We start from the raw sequence: 18,751 nt of genomic DNA on the forward strand, positions 1-18,751 counted from the left end.
TCCCGACATCTCCCCCTTTTTTATTATTTAAATAAAGCTTTTGTATTTTCACCGTTGTTTCTCTGAGATTGCTGTTTAAGAGTCGGAATATGACTGGAAGGACAAGAAGAGTGATAATTGCCACAGCTATTATTATGCCTATATCAGTAGCCAGAGAGGTCAGGCCATGCATAGAAAACATACTTTTAATGTTTTCAACAAATTGATCAGCTACTTCTGAGGCAGAGACTAAAGAGCCTGAATGTCCTAAGTTTTGTATCTGCTGATGTAATTCCCTCAAATCTAAACTAATATCACTATTATTCCATACACCTAACAAATGATTCTGTACATTATTCCATGCTATGATAGACTGATTATATTCTAAAGGAGTCACACATATCCACCTGAATCCTGCATGGCATCTAAGAGTCATTCTAGCCTTCATAGCTAACAACTCATTACATATGTGAATAAAAGCCTCCTCTAAAGCATTCACTTTCATTTCTAACTTTCTATCTATAGTCTCCTGTACTGCTAATGCAAGAGATATATTACAAGATAAACTATCTACATGATTTGCAGTGTGAACTGATTGAGCTAAAGCAGTGGTGGAAGCAGCTACAGATTCTATAATAGCAATAAGAGCAGTAATTCCCAAAATCAATTCGGCAACAAATCGCTTTCCTCGATGGTGAGCAAGCACTTCAGAAGCAGCCTGTAGTGCATGCAACCCTGGGTCATCATACCAAGGCTGAGACAGACTAACAGGTAACATCACATAAGGTGGCTGTCGCAAAATAAACATAACTTGAGCTTTGGTGTCAATAGATAGACAGTTTGTTAAAACACAGCGAGAGCAGGAAATGCTAAACATAGAATTATAAGTACTAACAGAAAGATTACTGTCCATTGTAGCAATCAAGAGTACATAAGGAGCCTGTACACAAGCCTGAACAAAAATATTTTGAACAGGATAAGGGTAAGGCCTAACCAAATATGCTGGTGCAGCAGCTGCAATTAGCTGCCAAAGCTTTGTTTGATACCTGGTGGTTAATTCATCCTGATAAGTCAGCTGTGCAGGTATCCATCCAGCAGACTGCCAACGTGTGATGATTTTATTTAAAGGATTATATTTATCTGACCAACTGTAATCGCCTCTCATTTCCTGCACTAATTTTCTATAATCATATTCAAAATAAGGACTAGACCAATCTTGTACAGTGAAATTAACAGCATATGCAGTATAATTCATATAATTGTAATATGCACATTCTTGCCATGGGGGAAAACCAAATCTATTCTCTACAGACCACCAGTAAGGCTCTTGAGTTGCCTTTTTTGGAGGATAAAGTTTACATGGGTGAAATCCCTTAGGAGGCAATGTAACAGGATTATACTCATGGGTGTCAGGGCCTCCAGGCATTAAAATTGTGAGAGACCATAAGTCTCTTGTTGGGTGTCCAGGTTTATTACTTTTAGGAGAGTCAGTCAAAATAGTCTTAAGTGTAGTAGAAAAACATCCAGAAATCTTGTGAGTATTAGTAAACATAAATCATATAGGTACCTTATCTGTTTTTCCATGAAATGAGAAATTTGAATCAGTTTTATGCATAATAAAAGAACTACATGATCCTCCCAAAAACTTAGTATGATTATTAAACACAGGTATATCGTCTCCTCCCCAAGTAACAGGCTTAACTAATGGTGGATTTGGAATATAAGCCCAATAAGATTTGTTTTGTCCAGTAGCCTCAACATTAAGTACCTGAATTGAAAGTACAGCTAGCATAGCAATAAACATATTAACAGGGTTACGCTCTATATTTTGCTGACGACAAATTGAATCAGCCCTTTCAGACAACACCTTCAACTGGCCCCAGGTTGGTGGGTTGACAGTTCGAGTAGAGCGAGCCATCCGTTGATAGGGAGGTCATCTAGCTCCCTGTAGTGACAATCGCTGTATCCCTCGAGTAACAGGATCATACGGAGAGCTCCTTGATGACCTCTGCTGGGAAGTCACTGATGACGCGGGTGGCACAGAAGTCTCCTCTGGGCTGGATGGTGTATAAGGAGGAGGAGATAAGGAGGGGGCGGCGGCGGCAGCGGAGACCTCCGGCGAGGCATGGCGAATCAGCCGGTCTGGGATCCAAAGAGGCGAGTCAGCGTCCTGTGGAAATATACAAGCATACCCTCTCCCTTGAGTTAAAATTACATCTGGACCTTTCCATTGACCTGTCAATAAATCCTTCCACTTTGCCATTGGTTTAGGCTTATCCAGATCCAGATTCCAGTGTCTCAGGTGTTGAATAATTCTGTATATCAGCATTCAAAAGAAATTTTTTAAAGTAAAAAGCATGATAAAGAAGATTTGCAGGAGTTCCAGTATATGAGTTTTCTGTATTCATAAAAACATTTCTACTCCATTAATTAACAGGCAATTTAAAGAACACGTTAAAGCTGGAAAATTCTAGTGTGACTTTTATTATTTTTCTATATTAAAAAAATCTACACCTTTGTTAGGCAAATCTACTCTGCTTCATGCTCTGTAGCCACAGCAAGCAGCCTGAAGCTTGAAGCAGTTTAGTCAAAATTAACAAGTCTTTAGGATTCATATTTCATATTATTTAAATTTAAATGAGCGCGCTTTACTTGTTTCAATTAAAATTATAAATTTGTAGGGATGGTATTTTTATAATATTAGAGCCGGCATATTCAATTTTTGCATGCAAGAACTTAAAAAATTACATTTAGACAACATTAAACAAAGACCAAACACAAACAAGAATCAGACAAAGTAGACAAATCAGACAAATTAGAGAGAAACCCGGGATTTTAGAGATTAGAATATGGCCTGCTTGATTTTTACACAGGGCAATTTTGATTGGAACATATTGGATAGAAACTAAACAGAACTCTCTCTTGAAAAGTTTCAAGAACGGCCATTTATGAGATTTTGTTTAGCCATATCCAAACAGGTGTTCCCTTTGCCCTCTTTTCAGGCATAGAACAGGAAAGAAATAAAATGAGTTGAGAGAAAGAGGAGAACAAAACAAAACAAAACAAAAAAAACTGTAATTTTTCCAAACTCTTAAGTCCTTCTATTTTACTAAAAATCAGATAATAACACAACTTTAAAACTCATCTCAGTTTTCTAATCATTCTTGACTTCTAATAGCTGCTACAACCTGCAGCCGAAATCCCTCCATTTCAACCCCCACAAGAGGCTTGCTTCTCATATTTTGCATGGAGGCATGGGTGGTTCAGTGGTAGAATTCTTGCCTGCCACGCGGGAGGCCCGAGTGAGGTCTGAGACAGACCGGAGTTGACAAATGGATTCAGGCTGGCCCCAATTGTTATCGGGGCCTGAGGCTGACCCCCTTGCCAGTTTCCCTGATTGCTACTTTGATTACTTGTCAGATTTGGATTATGTGGGGGCTGCCATTCTACTCCTAACTTTGGTCCTAATGGCTGTCCGTTTTTGTGAAATTTAGAACGGCACTGCTTTGCCCAATGAAATCCTTTTTGACAGCGTGGACACAAAGTCTTAGGCAATGGGACATTATTATTAGCATTATTAATTATGGGAGCTGTTTCTTGCACTCCTGGGCCTGCTTGCTTACTCTTGTTAGGGCATTGTCAGCTAAAGTGGCCCATTTGATTACAAGTAAAGCAAGTAAGACTTCCCTTAGAGGAAGCTTCATTGACAGAAGGCATTTTTCCTTGATACATGGTCTTAATAAATTGAGGATACGTTTCTCCTTTTAAAGCTGCAGCAATAGTTACTCCCTGAACAAAAGCAGGATTTACGTCCTGACAGGCTTTGATGAAATCCCCTATCGTTCCTTCTCTCCTCACTGACCGCAACATAGCCTGGCAAGTGGAATTAGCATTTTCATAAGCCAACTGTTTAATTATAATATCTCCTGCTGCCTCATTTGAAATAACTCTTCTTACTGCTTGAATCAACTGAGCAACAAACTCCTCATAAGGTTCATCACCTTTCTGTTTTACTCCTACCACAGTAACATCTCCACCAGACGAAGCCGGCAACTTTCTCCAAGCTGATATAGCACAACCATTCACTTGTATCAAAGCTGGTTTAGAAAGTTTTAACTGTTCACTAACATCAGCAAATTCTCCTTCTCCCGTAATCATTTCTCTAATCACAGGATTATGAATCCTCCTATTCCTAACTGCCTGTTGTTTAGCTTGCTCCTCATATTCAGCTCTCCAAAGGAGATAATTTCCTCCAGATAAACAAGCTTTAGCCACTTGCTCCCAATCATAAAAAGTCATCCAATTATGAGAAACTGTTTCTATCAAAGACATAGTATAAGGAGAGGTGGGTCCATATTGACTGCAAGCCATTTTCAACTCTTTCAATAATTTATAAGAAAGCGGCTCCCATGTAGGATTCTCCTCATCATCAAATTCACCAGCCACAGCCACAGGAAAACATAATGCCAAATCAGTTTCCCCTTGGTCGCAAGAAGCTTGAATTGCCTTCTGCAACCCTGTTAACCCTGATGATTTTTTCTTTTCCTTAACATCTGGTGATTGTACTGGTAGAGGCAAAGACATTTTAATAGCCTTATTTTCATCCTTTTTGTCAGTCTTGGAGGAATATAATATGGGCAAGACTGTTTTTGACTTCCAATCCTCATTATCCCTATTATATTTAGCTGCCTCATCTTCTAATTCAGCCTCATCTGTTGGAGATAAATGATTTTCACTATCATCCTGATGTTTACTTAATTTTAAAGAGGCCATAGCATGATTTGTAGTATCTTGAGACTGCCTTTTACTTCTAATTAACGGAGTCTCTTCTTTTGGAGGAGCAGTTGCCTTAGAAAGTTTATGCATCTCATGTTCTGGATTTAAGGCATCTTTAATCAAGCTCCATAAAGCAAATGTATCAACTGGGACCTTTTCTGGTCCATGTAGCTCAAAATAAAGTTTTAAATCTTCTCCAACTTTAACCCATTTCTCGAAACTAAGCGTTCCCTCATCTGGAAACCATGGAGAACATTTTTGTACGAATTTCATAAAACGAGCTACTTGTTTAGAGGAGACCTTAACTCCTTTTTGGGAAAGTGTATACTTAATGACTTTTATAAAGAGTCTTCTTTCTTTAGACTCAGTATGGCCCATGACTTCTCAAAATCTTAAGTTCTGAAATTCTCCACCTATCCTCACCCTGTCTTTCTTACAGGGGGGTCTGTAGCACCCTGAGTGGAGTCCTAGCTGTCCTGAGACAACGAGGGGGGATTACCTGTGAGTCCCTGTATGGGGCACCAAATGCCGGGGTCCAGCCCCGGGGGGATCCAGGGGTCCCACAGGAGGAGACGGCGTCGGCGAAATCGAGTGAGAGAGCCGAATTCTTTTCTTTCTCTTTATTCTCTAGTTAGCATTTACTGCCAGGCATCTCTCTCAATGGCTGGTCTAACATTACTTTTTATGCACACACACTAAGTTACAATCACATGGTATTTTGAATACATCATTGTTTTAGTTTCACTATGGTTACATATTTTTAGATAACAGTTAATTCATATCTATAAGCTACAAGTCAGGTGGTAAGTTATTCAAAGTACAGTTAAACAATAGTAATAATAATATTGGTACAAACTTCTAAAAGATTGGTACTAATTAATAACTCTATTTTACTCTTGTTGTGAGTCAAGGGCACAGAAAGAGATAGCAGACGAAATCATCAAGGACTAGCAGAGGACCACCGCTTGCTCAGGCAAATAGCCTTGAGTTCATGTAGTGTCCTAATTCTTTTCTCACAAGACTACAAAAGGCTTGCTATTAAGAAACTGACATAGTATTAAGAGTAATTTTTACTTAAAGATACATAGAGTGCACCTGCAAGATAGCTAGTAGCAACATAATATCAGAAGGCATTAGTTGCTATTGCTGCTATGGATTCTTCTATATTCCTCTTTATTATCTGAACGAAAAACCTTGGGAAAGTATATAAATCTCATGAGAATGTCTCACTGAGAAAGCCCAGTAACTGCCTTTAGTGATAAAACAAGTCTTTTAACAAAACATTTTTTACTAGCCAGCTGCACTCCTATCCAAGGCCATGCAACAGGCCACTCCACTACACTTTACCTAAGATTCTAATGTCTAGTTAAACTTTATTTATTTACTATATTCATATACTAGCTAAGTTCTAACTATATTCTTTCTAACATGATTAATAAGAAATTCTCCTACAAACTTAACCCTTTACGAGGGATATCATAGCCAGCCTCTTATGTTTATGAGCCCAGATCAAGGGACTTACAGGCTTTTCTGTGGAACTTACACCTTCTGTCTCATTTCCAAAGAAATTACTACAAATCTACAGGGAAAGTACGGTACTATTATTCCTGTGTCACAAATAATAGCACACACCCAGAAAAAGGGGGGATATAAGGCCAGATTAATTCAAAAGATTAAAGGGGGAAGTGTCGTTGTGCCTTTCCTTGCGGTGACTTTGTCAACCCGCAGCTGTTGGTCTTACTGCGGTGACTCTATCTTCTTTTGCTGTGACTTTGTCAGCCAGCAGTTGTGGATCTTCTTCTGCTGTGACCTAGTTAGCCAGCATTAGTGGATCGGCTCCCGACATATTAGTTATTGGGTCTTGGACATTTGGAGATTACATTAGAAACCTCCATGTTTATTTACTCTTCCTTTAATCAAGCTTTCCTCCTGCTGAGCTGTGGTAGGTCGGTAGGTCAGTGTGTTGGGGGGTGTTCAGGTTCCACTGGCCCTGCACATGTGGAGCTGTTACACCCACTGTGCTGAGCTGCTGACAGTGGGGCAGTGATTGTCACTGTAAGAATGAGACTGCACTCTATCACCAGGTGTGCAGGCTTTATTAGGGGAGACAGACCTGCCGGGGCACTGCTCCGGGAGAAGTGCACCAGTATAAATTATATGGGGTCAAGAAGAATTTCGAGCATGGGGGTGTTGAATCAAAAGTCCTGGTATGTCCAGAGCCCCCCTTGGGGCAGCTTGTCAGCTTCTTGGAATTCCTCTGTCTCAGGGGTGATAGGCCAGTAAGGGTGAGGTCTGACAGATAAGCGGAACATCAAGAGGGCAGTTTGGAATACACATATCTATTATTTCTCATCTCTGTGGTTACATATAAAAGAAAGGCAGTTATTAACTTTATAATATATGGTGAGGGGTGATGAGGAGAAAGAGGCAGCCTAGGGCAGTGGTCCCCAACCCCTGGGCCGCAGACCGGTACCGGTCTGTGGGCCATTTGGTACCAGTCCACAGAGAAAGAATAAATAACTTACATTATTTCCGTTTTATTTATATTTAAGTCTGAACGATGTTTTATTTTTTTCAAATGACCAGATTACCCTCTGTTACATCCATCTAAGACTCACTCTTGACACTTGTCTCGGTCATGTGATACATTTATCCGTCCTACCCTAAAGGCCGGTCCGTGAAAATATTTTCTGACATTAAACTAGTCCGTGGCCCAAAAGAGGTTGGGGACCACTGGCCTGGAAAACACTTCCAAAGAGGAGGGATTTGCATTGTCTCTCTCTGTGCCTAAGTGTATCCATGACATTTACAGAAATGGGAGAAGAGGGTAAATTTAAACAGATGCCTGTTCTTTTCAGACCCACAGAAAAAAACAAACACCAAGAGTACAAGAACTATCATGTCTTTATTCATCCTTGTGTCTCATGCTTGAAAAATACTCCAGCCCTGAAGGGATAGCTCAGGTGCTTAGAGTGTCATCCCATTACGCAAAGTTCGTGTGTTCGATCCCTGGTCAGGGCACACACAGGAAATGATCAGTGTTTCTGTCTGTCTGTCTTTCTTCCTTCTTCTCTCTAAAATTGATAGATACATTTAAAAAATACTCTTAAAAGCATAAATACACCAAAAGATAATATATGAAGATAGATATGCTATATTTTCATGTGCATTGTATAAAATTTCAATATATGAACTGTACACATAGTTTGGCCAAATATTGTACTCTGCTCTCTGGTTGACAGGAGATTCCATGTGACTAGGTCACACTCTCTGACCTCATGTGAGTGTGTGTAACTGTCCTGTCTAACAGCTGGAAATGCAGAAGCACAGAGAGATGACACATCTAGTCTCCGTTCAGCTGAATGGCCTAAACAAGAATAAATGTTGAAGGTGTCCTAAGGCTGAAAACACGCCTTTTTAACACAGTAATTTAGAGACTGTGCTGATTAGGATCCCTCAGGGGACATTTGGAAATGTCTGAAGGTGTGTTTATGGGTCATTACTTAGAGAAGAGGGTACTACTAGCAATGTAGATGTGGAGCCCAAAGGATGTTCCTAAATATCCCATGTGTACCCTCTCCACAGGCAATGACCCTGTCTCCGATGTCAGATGCGCAGAGACTCAGGAACTCGGTACTGAATGAAATCACCTCCATGAAATGATTGCAATGGAAATAGGCAATCATCATCAAGACATAGGGGTAAGCTGGAAAAATAAAAACAGAAGGACATAGAAACAGACAATCTCAACACAAACTTTAAAGTAAGAGACAGAAAGAAACTCCTCTCTGTGTTGCAGACGGTGAGGGCAGACCCAGGACGGGGAGGCTCTGGGGAGTTTTGGTCTCACTTCCCCGTGAGTTGGAAGCACTGTGTGCTTATAGCTGCTATCATAAGACTGACAGTAGTAGTCGGCCTCGTCCTCGGGCTTCAGCCCAGAGATGGTCAGGGAGGCGGAGTTGGAGGAGCTGTCGATGGACCCGGAGAACCGATCCGGAACCCCGGAGGGTCTCTGGTTATCAAGGTAGATCACGGTTGTGGGGGCACTGCCCGGGCGCTGCTGGTACCAGGACACATAGCTGCTCCCAATGTTGCCGCTACTGCGGGTGCAGGAAATGGTGACCTTCTGTCTGAGAGACTCTGACATATTGCGGGGCTGAGTCAGCACAAACTGGGCCCAGGACCCTGCAAGGAGGGAGCAACACAGAGATCAGGAGGACAGAACAGACCCCTTTCCCAGGGAGGGGGGAGAGGTCATCCTCCCAGGTGACAAACAGGTGCCCTCCCAGAATTCCCTCAGGCTCCACCTGTACAGTGAGCCAGGAGGGCGAGGAGGAGTGGAGCCCAATCCATGGTGCAGACGCCCCAGACTCTGCTTCCTGACCCACAGCCAGGCCTGAGCCTTTACACTTCTTATATGTCCCCCTGACACAGGGGGGGAAGTCTATGCAAATCTTCCTCTTTCTGGAGGCTGTGAAATCTTCCTTTTCCTTAGGCTCCTCTTACATACAGAGCTAGACTCCTGCTGAACTAGGGGAGAGGGAGGGCCAAGCCCAAGGATGACACAGGAAACCTGCAAGAGTCAGGGAGAGAACCCACAGCTGAAGACTAAGGGCACGTGTGTGTTCTCCAGTGAATGTAGGAGGCATGGTGACCTTGGGTGACAGCTGGGTCTCAGGGCTCCTGCCCCAATCCTGGTCCTGATAGGGCCCCCCTCATGGTTCCAGTCTTCTCAGATTGACTAATTTCACTTAATAATCTGCATGTTAGGTTCCTGCGTTTTTCTGTGGCCTTATAAATTATTCTTTATATTTCCAATCATATTCCATTGCATAAATGGACAAGAGTTTGCTAATCCATTCACCTATTGAAGGACATAGCAGTTGCTTTTTAAGGTATAACAAAAGTGGAAAAAAAAGCTACAACTTTTTGTTCTCATACTTGTTTGAACATAAGTAACTAATATAAGTAAACACCCAGCAATGTGATGTCTATATTGTATCATGTAAAAGTGTGTTTAGCTTTGTAAGAAACTGACATAGGGTCTTAAAAAACAGCCATGCTATTTTGCACTCCCAGCAGCATGAGTTAGAATTCCTGCTGCCCACATCCTGGGTAGCATTTGCTGTCATCCGTGTACTGAGGGTTACCATTCTAATGAGAGTTGTGGTATCTCTTGTTTAAACTCATAATGCCCAATGACACTGTGTTGAGCACCTTCTCAGGTGCTGACTCCCAGGTGTACATAGTCCTCAGTGATGAGACTGTTCAGATCTGCTCAGTGGGCAGGCGTTCCCTACTCTCGGGGACTGGAGCTGTATTATAAAGATTATTTATATGTATTAAAATATAATATACCACCCCTCAATAATTGGTAAAAATACACAGATTGCAAAAAACACTTCATATCAAATTAATAAATAGAATACAGACTCCTTTAAGTGGTGGTAGTTTAATAATGTAATAATGTAATATTCATATTAAATTTTATATTGTACACACTTGAGTTCTCTGGATGATATCTAAACAACCTTTTCAAAACAGGTTTTACCTTTTAGTATCAATATATATTTTATTCCATTTTCAGTATAATTAGGTATTTAATAAAAAATTGAAGTGTTGTGTGATTTTCTATCTATTTTGAGCTGTAAATCAGGCCTGGACAATTGAATCCATGAAGGGATGGGGCTGAGATATGAGGTAAGGGTGTGAATCAGAGCCGACTGCTCATGCGCCTTTCTGGGTCCACAGGTGCAGGGAAGTCACACTTCAGTGAGGACACTGCCTGCCCAAGTGTGCAAGAGCCCTTAGAAAATTTTCCCACTGGGCCTGGCTCTGAACCCAGAGCTCTCAGACACAGTCCACCAGCGCCCCCTGTTGATCTAGAACACACATCCAAAGCCCATTTCACACCACCCAGCTCTCCTGGAAGGGCACTGGTTTGTGAAATTGGGTCATTCTGATGCCACTACCGAGGGCAGTAGAATCAATAGATCCCCTCAGTGTGGTTTTGTGTTGAGACATTCATTTTTAGAAGTCACTGATCATCTCCAGGCAGCAAAAGCAGTGCAAGGTTACCAGATATTACAAGATTGTTTGAGCTTTGAGTTTACTTCTATCTTGTCCCTGGGTTCACTACTAGTAAGTAACTACCTAATAACAAGATCTTGGGTTAAGGTTCTGAGGAGAACCCTGTTGGTTCCTACCGGGCGATACTCTACTGAGTGAGCCTTGCCAGTGGATTGACTTGGGAGCTGGGTTGTTGTCAGGGCTCCAGTCTGGCTCCCCGTCCTCACTGCACACGTCCTGGCTCTTTATCTGTGTCTTTGCCATGAGAACATGATGTCGTCAGAGAAGAAAGGTCTTTTGTTGTTAATTCATTTAGTATGTTCTCATTTATGCTTGAACTCAACCTAGAAATGCATATACACAGGGGTAGGCAATGGTACGTTTACAGTTGTACTACAGATAAACAATACAATATTAATAAATAAGAATACAAGTCTAAGCTCCATGTTTCATGTACTCACAAATGTAAAGTCACATTTTCCACACACACACATTCATATGTATTTGATAAATATAAGATTTTTTTTGTCTAGTTTTGTAATTTTTCTCAACATTACCATAAAAGCACATCTCATCTCTTTTCAGAGCTTACTTCTTTATTTCTGACCTAAAACTGCTCCTTCCCTGCTGTGTCCTAATCCACATTAGCCCTGATGAAGTTCATTTTTTAAGAGTTTGGTGGTTTTCATGGAGGTTGGATTTATAAATTATAGGTCCAAACATAGATGTTTACTCATTACCATACCAAACAAAGAACCACAGAGGGAAAGGTATGACAGGTCATGTGGTTACAGTGGAGGAAGTGAGCAGGTGACAGGTCTGAGAGCCATGTCCTCACAGGGAGAGTCTCCCAGAACCTGGAGATCAGGGGTCCTCAGAGGGTGACCTCCAGGAAGCAGAGAAAGCAGCTTCCCTGAGTGGTGAGGGTACAGGGGACGGGCATCAAGCCCAGGCCGGGAGCAGGGCCATGCAGGGAGGTGGGAGAGGGCCCCTGAGTCTCCCAGGGCACAGATGCCAGACTTGAGCATTTCTTGTCACCTGCCCGGCAGCTCTGAGGGATATTTTGTTTCTCAGTACAAAGTGATTCTTTTTGAATTGGAAGGCCAGTAATAACAGTAAATATTTTATTGACCATTGAAGACAGACCAAGTCAAGAACATGAGGCCGCCTAGTTTAATAACCCAGGTGACAGCAGAAGCTGTCTCATGACCAGTGGGTGACGGTCACAGTCCATGACATGGAAAACAATGGGTCTTTGGAGAGAGGAGGGCTATTTTTATTACTTCAGGTTCTCTTGGCACAGGTGTTCTTTGTGCATGGGGTTGTACTTATCTAAGTGACAGTGATAGTCAGCCTCCTCATCAGGCTAGAGGTCAGAGATGGTCAGAGAGGTCAGGTGCACAACCAGGAGCCAGACAAGAGGGCTGGACCCCTGACTGTCAGGCACCTTTGTCCTTGGTCACAGGTACAGCCCTGTGCTGGCTGGGTGCTCACTGTGTTTGCTGCTCCATGCTCAAGATAAAGTGTTCTCAGATCCTGGCTCATCAAGAACTCCACAGGGAAAGTGACGGACACTGGGAAGTCCCCGTTCCTGATGTACGACAGCCCACTGTCACCCCAGATTATTGGAAAGCTCCTGTGGGGTGAGAGAACAGGACACAGTCAGGGCCTCGGGGCTCAAGACAGTCCCTCTCAGGAGACCCCATGAGCCTCAGTGCTGTCGGCTGTATGAGTGTCTCTTCCATGGACCGATCTCACCCCTTTCCCTGGAGCGGGCTCCACATTTCCCCAGGAACAGTGGAGCATTTTCATCCCATCGAAACCCCGAAAAGATTTCTTGACCTCAGTTCACAAATTTCCCTCTTGGTAGCCCCCTCTCTCCAGATTGAACAGCAGGCTCAGGTGCCCAGCAAAGGTTGCCCCAGCTCTGAGCTGGAAGTCCTCCCGGGCTGGAGTAGCCACCCGGGACCTCACATCTTGATGCCTCATCCACGGTACTCAGAGCTCTTCCACCGCCTGTGCACAGACAGGCGCTTGGGAGGAAGGGGCAGGTCACTGCTCCATCTCTTGTAGTGAAGAGTCCTGGTTGTGGAGGACGGTCCACCTGCAGGGATGCTTCCCGAGTTGTAAAAATTTTTTTCAAATGCTATTTCCTTATTTCAAGAGAATCACAGCAGTCCCTCATGCTCTGGTTTTATTTCACATAGATAACAGGCAAAAATTCAGTGTCTTAATAAACAATTTATTATTTGTATTGATGCTGTTATACTGAGAATTCAGAAACATGGGAAAAATTGGAAGTGGACTCCACATAAACCATGAGTTAGTTCTCAGTATAATTTCAATATAGAAATGATTTTGAAATGTTCATTTGTAATAAACTAAGTTTCTGGGGAGGGTGAGCTTTAAATCCCACTTCCCTATCTGTGTGTGTCACTGTGAAGAACACCACTGTATGAGATCTCACAGTAATAGTCCGCCTCATTCTCAGGCTGGGGCCCAGAGATGAGCAGAAGCCCCACATTGGCCGAGGTGTCTTTAGATCCAGAGAAGCGGCTGGGGACCCCGGAACCCTGGTCCTTATCTGAGTCTGAATTGAACCACAGAAGGTAGCGGGAAGCACGCCCTGGCCACTGCTGGAGCCAGATTATACCATAGTCGCCAACACTGAAGCCACTACTCAGGTGAGTCTGGCTGATGCTCCAGGAGATGCAGAGAGGGAGGGCAGCTGAGTCAGCACAGGCTGGGACAGGGAACCTGCAGACACAGTCACCAGTGCGTGAGAGGTCTAGGGCCCAAGAAAATATACTTAGGATGCCCAGTGTCCCCTATACCTGTCCGTACCTGTGCAGTGAGAGAGGAGCACGAGGAGGAGAGGGGTCCAGGCCATGGTGCTCACAGCCCTGAGCCCACAGTGGGGCTGGGCTGCCCCAGGCCTCCTTTTCTTCTCCCCCCTCTGCCAGAGGAGGGACTTCCATGCAAATGTGTGTCCCTCAGTGACCGCCAACCCCTCCCTGAGCTCTGGTGCTAAGCTGAGCTCACATTAAGGAGGATGGCCACTGACTTCACCCCTCAGGAGAGCCCTGAAGGAAGCACCTGCTGAGACCCCACAAAAGTCCTTGCTCAGCAAACTCTCCCAGGCAGATTCCCAGTTACTTTGTCCCTTCAGGGAGCACAGAAAGCATCCCACAGACCCAGTGCCTGTGAGCAAATTGTTATCACTGAATCATTGGTGGCAATCTCAGTGCAGTCTCACAGCGCCCCCTGTGGGTGGCGGTCACACAGCTCCCCATGGCCCAAAGCCCTGAGAGCCCAACTGGTTTCTGTATGGAGCTCACCAGGTCTTGTGTCTACTCACACACCCAGGGGCTCTTTCCCAGTTACTGTGACGCTGATACAAAGTAGTGATTACTGTAGAATTTGTCTCTTGAGGTTCTTAGTCTGTGGGAGTTAAAAACATGTACATAAATAATAAATTAAATTGGAGTCACTTCCAGCATAAATGTTGCAAAAGTAAATGCACAAGGAGCTTCATGTTGAACATCACAGACGAGGGAGAGTGGATCAGCTTTGAGGGGCTTGATTCTTCTGCAGCTTCTCATTCTCCTTGATTGTGATGCTGACAATTCTTCCTTTCTTCTGACTCTTCAGGTATTTAAGAGAGATTTGTCCAGATATGCAATCTGTCTCAGTACAAGGATTCATATATATGATAAAATATTACTATGAATGGAAATCTACAAATTTTAGAGGTGATACCTCAATTATGAGATTTATAAATTCTAATTTCTGTTCTCTAATCTTCATTATCCCTGTTCAGGTTTATTTGTTAAAAGCGCCATGTATTTAATAGAGATTGAATTATACGGTCTAGGTCCAAATCAACTAATATTTATTCCTTACTTTCCCAACAAGAGAATCCATAAAGAAAGAAAGATGGGTCATGCGGTTAAACTAGAGGAAGTGACAGGAGACAGGTCTCAGAGCCACACACTTTCTGGAGCAGAGCTCCTCAGAGTGTCATCTCAGAAGCAAAATAAATTCTCAGCTTCCCTAAGGTGTCAGGGTTCATAGAATGAGCATCAGATCATAGGCCTGGAGCAAGGGCAGCTATGAGGTTGGTAGATGCTATCTGGTCTCCCAGGTCACATATTCCAGATTTCTGTTGTCCTTGTCACCCCAGCCAGAAACTCAGATAAATATATGGTAACTGGCACAAGGTGATTCTGTTTGAATTGAAAGCCAATAAGAAATGGAGATGTTGTCATTGACCCTTACATACAGGTCAAGGTAAGATCATGAGACATCCTAGTATCAAAGCAAAACTCCCAAAGGAAGCCAAAACCTGAACAAGGTTGATCACAATCAAGGACAGAGCAGTGATGGGTCACACGAGAAGAACGGTAGATTTGCCCCTCACTTTACAAGGCAGAAAGTTCTCTGTGGCATCAGGTTGTGCTGAGTTGGTGGCAGTGAAGGTCAGCCTTGTCATCAGCTGGAGATTGGGGGTCAGGGGGGCTGTGTGCACACACAGGAGCCAGAGAAGAGGCAGAACCCCTGACGGTCAGTCACCCCTGTCTGTGTCACAAGGTAAGAGATCTGTCCGGGAGCCCTTGGAGCCATTGCCATTTTCCATGAACCCTCCGTGTAAGTGCCACACGCTGTGCAGGAGAAGGCTACCTCAGGTTTGGGCTTATCGAGAGCTTCACAGGGTCAGTGACACAGCAACACGGGGGGGTTTCTGATTTTGATCTCTCACAGCCCAGCACACACCCTGCATTGTTGGATAGCTCTGCTGGGGTGAGAGGACAGGAAACGGTCAGGGCCTGGAGGCTCAGGAAATCCCTCGGGAGGCCCCAAGGCTCTGAGAGCTGTCAGCTGTATGAACGTCTCATCCATGGACCCATCTCACCTCTTTCCCTGGAGCAGGCTCAGTATTTTCTCAGCATCTGTATGACACGAACAAGAACAACACACACACATGTCCCAAAAAGAGGTATCTTGATCAGAGGACTTAAATTACCTTTTTAACGAACACCCCTCTCCCTAACTTCACAACTGAAGTCTCAGGAACCAGCAGGTCTTCCAGGCCAGCTCTGTGCCCAGAATTCCTGCAGGACCTGCGTCCTCACCCAGCACCTCACACCTCAGTGCTGCATCTTTGGGACACAGAGCTCTGGACCTGGAAGGACAGGCAGGTCCCTGCTCTGACTACTTGAAGAGCAGCATCCACGCTGTGAGAACCGTCCACCTACGGACATGATTACTGAGCCCTGATAAAGACAGCTGCTGGGAAAGCCTCATTTTCTTATTTCAAGAAAAAAAGAGCAGATGCACAGGTTCTGGTTTATTACATGTGAAAAATCAGGGAACATTAGTGCATCATCACGGCTCCCTCTAGATATGCTTGTCTATGCTTCAGAAATAGTGAATGAATAATCAGAGTTGGCCTATTATGAATCAGATATGCTTCCAAATATGGTTTATGTACATGTTATTTATTTCAATTTGTTTAAATTGTCATGAAAGAGGATTCTGAGCAGGCTGACGTTTTTGTCCCACTTCCTCATCTGTGTGTGTCACTGTGGGAAGCATTATTGTGCCAGATCGTACAGTAATAGTCGGCCTCGTCCTCAGGCTGCAGCCCAGAGATGAGCAGGAGCCCCGCATTGGCTGAAACGTCTTTGGATCCAGAGAAGCGACTGGGAACCCCGGAACCCTGGTGCTTATCTGAGTCTGACTTGAACCACAGGAGATACCGAGGGGGGCTCCCTGGCTTCTGTTGGAACCAGCCTATCCAGTATCCACCAACATTGATGCCACTGCTCAGGGTGCAGGTGAGTCTGGCTGATGCTCCAGGAGATGCAGAGAGGGAGGGCGGCTGAGTCAGCACAGGCTGGGACAGGGAACCTGCAAACACAGACACTCAAGGTGAGGAGTCAAGAACCTACTTTCTCAAGATTTTAGTAAGACAGAAGTGATGTTGGGTGTTCCCCACTGTCCTAAACTTTTACACTTACCTACACAGTGAGAGAGGAGCATGAGGAGGAGAGGGGTCCAGGCCATGGTGCTCACAGCCCTGAGCCTACAGTGGGGCTGGGGCTGTCCCAGGCTTCCTTTTCTTCTCCCCACTCTGCCAGAGGAGGGTCTGTCCATGCAAATGTGTGTCCCTTAGTGACCGCAAGCCCCTCCCTGAGCCCTGGTGCTGAGCTGAGCTCACACTGTAGACTAATGAGGATGGCCACTGACTTCACCCCTCAGGAGAGCCCTGGAGGAAGCACCTGCTGAGACCACACAAAAGTTGTTCTTAGGGGACTCTCCCAGGGCAGATATCACCCAGCTACTGTGTCCCTTCAGGGAGCACAGGAAGCATCCCACAGACCCAGTGCCTGTGAGAAAATTGTTATCACTGAATTATTGGTGGCAATCTCAGTGCAGTCTCACAGCGCCCCCTGTGGGTGGCAGGTCACACAGCTCCCCATGGCCCAAAGCCCTGAGAGCCCAACTGGTTTCTGTATGGAGCTCACCAGGTCCCGTGTCTACTCATACACCCAGGGGCTCTTTCCCAGTTACTGTGACTCTGATACAAAGTAGTGATTATGTAGACTTTGTCTCTTGAGGTTTCCCATCTGTGGGAGGTGCAAACATGTACATAAATAATAAATTAAATCGGTGTCACTTCCAGTACAAATATTGCAAAAGTAAATGCACAGGGAGCTTCCTGTTGAACATCACAGCTGAGGGAGAGTGGATCAGCTTTGAGGGGATTGATCCTTCTGCAGGTTCTCATTCTCCTTGATTGTGATACCGACAATTCTTCCTTTAATCTGACTCTTCAGGTATTTTAAGAGAGATTTGTCCAGATATGCAATCTGTCTCAGAACATGGATTGATATAAATATTACTATGAATGAAACTCTGCCAATTTTAGAGATTCTGCTTCCATTATGAGATTTATAAATTCTCATTTTCTGTTCTCTAATCTTCATTATCAGAGCTCAAGTTCATTTGTTAAGGACTCCATGGATTTAATGGAGTTTAAATTATAAGGTCTAGATCCAAATCAACTAATATTTATTTCTTACTATCCCAATAAGAAAATACATAGGGAAAGTTGGATGGGACATGGGGTTAAACTAGAGGAAGTGAGCAGGAGACAGGCCTCAGAGTCATTCCCTTTCTGGAGAGGAGCTCCCAGGGCCTGGAGGTCAGGATCTCCTCAGAACATCATCTCAGAAAAAAATGACACCCAGTTTCCCTAAGGTGTCAGGGTTCATAGAATGAGCATCAGATCATAGGCCTGGAGCAAGGGCAGCTATGAGGTTGGTAGATGCTATCTGGTCTCCCAGGTCACATATTCCAGATTTCTGTTGTACTTGTCACCCCAGCCAGAAACTCAGGTAAATATATGGTAACTAGCACAAGGTGATTCTGTTTGAATTGAAAGCCAATAAGAAATGGAGATGTTGTCATTGACCCTTACATGCAGGTCAAGGTAAGATCATGAGACATCCTAGTATCAAAGCAAAACTCCCAAAGGAAGCCAAAACCTGAACAAGGTTGATCACAATCAAGGACAGAGCAGTGATGGGTCACACAAGAAGAATGGTAGATTTTGCCCTCACCTCAGTAGGTGGGAAGTTCTCTGTGACATCATGTTGTGCTGAGTTGGTGGCAGTGAAGGTCAGTCTCCTCATCAGCTGGAGCCTGGGGGTCAGGGAGGCCGTGTGCACACACAGGAGCCAGGGAAGAGGAGGAACCCTTGAGGGTTTGTCACCCCTGTCTATGTCACAAGGTAAGAGATCTGTCCGGGAGCCCTTGGAGCCATTGCCGTTTTCCATGAACCCTCCGTGTAAGTTCCGCACACTGTGCAGGAGAAGGCTACCTCAGGTCTGGGCTTATCTAGAACTTCACAGGGTCAGTGACA

General features: G+C 44.1%; 1 long non-coding RNA gene and 1 gene segment (V, D, J or C); both read right to left on the minus strand.

The window, feature by feature from the left end:
• Positions 1–18,751, minus strand: part of LOC136392858 (uncharacterized) — a 355,790-nt gene that overhangs the window by 35,818 nt on the left and 301,221 nt on the right. The window lies entirely within an intron of this gene.
• Positions 1,913–9,152, minus strand: LOC136394707 (immunoglobulin lambda variable 6-57-like). The segment is given in 3 exon segments: positions 1,913–2,149; positions 8,606–8,940; positions 9,063–9,152. Coding segments are annotated over 3 exon segments (618 nt in total).

Source organism: Saccopteryx leptura, chromosome 2 (assembly GCF_036850995.1).
Source record: "Saccopteryx leptura isolate mSacLep1 chromosome 2, mSacLep1_pri_phased_curated, whole genome shotgun sequence".
NCBI classification, from domain to species: Eukaryota; Metazoa; Chordata; class Mammalia; order Chiroptera; family Emballonuridae; genus Saccopteryx; species Saccopteryx leptura.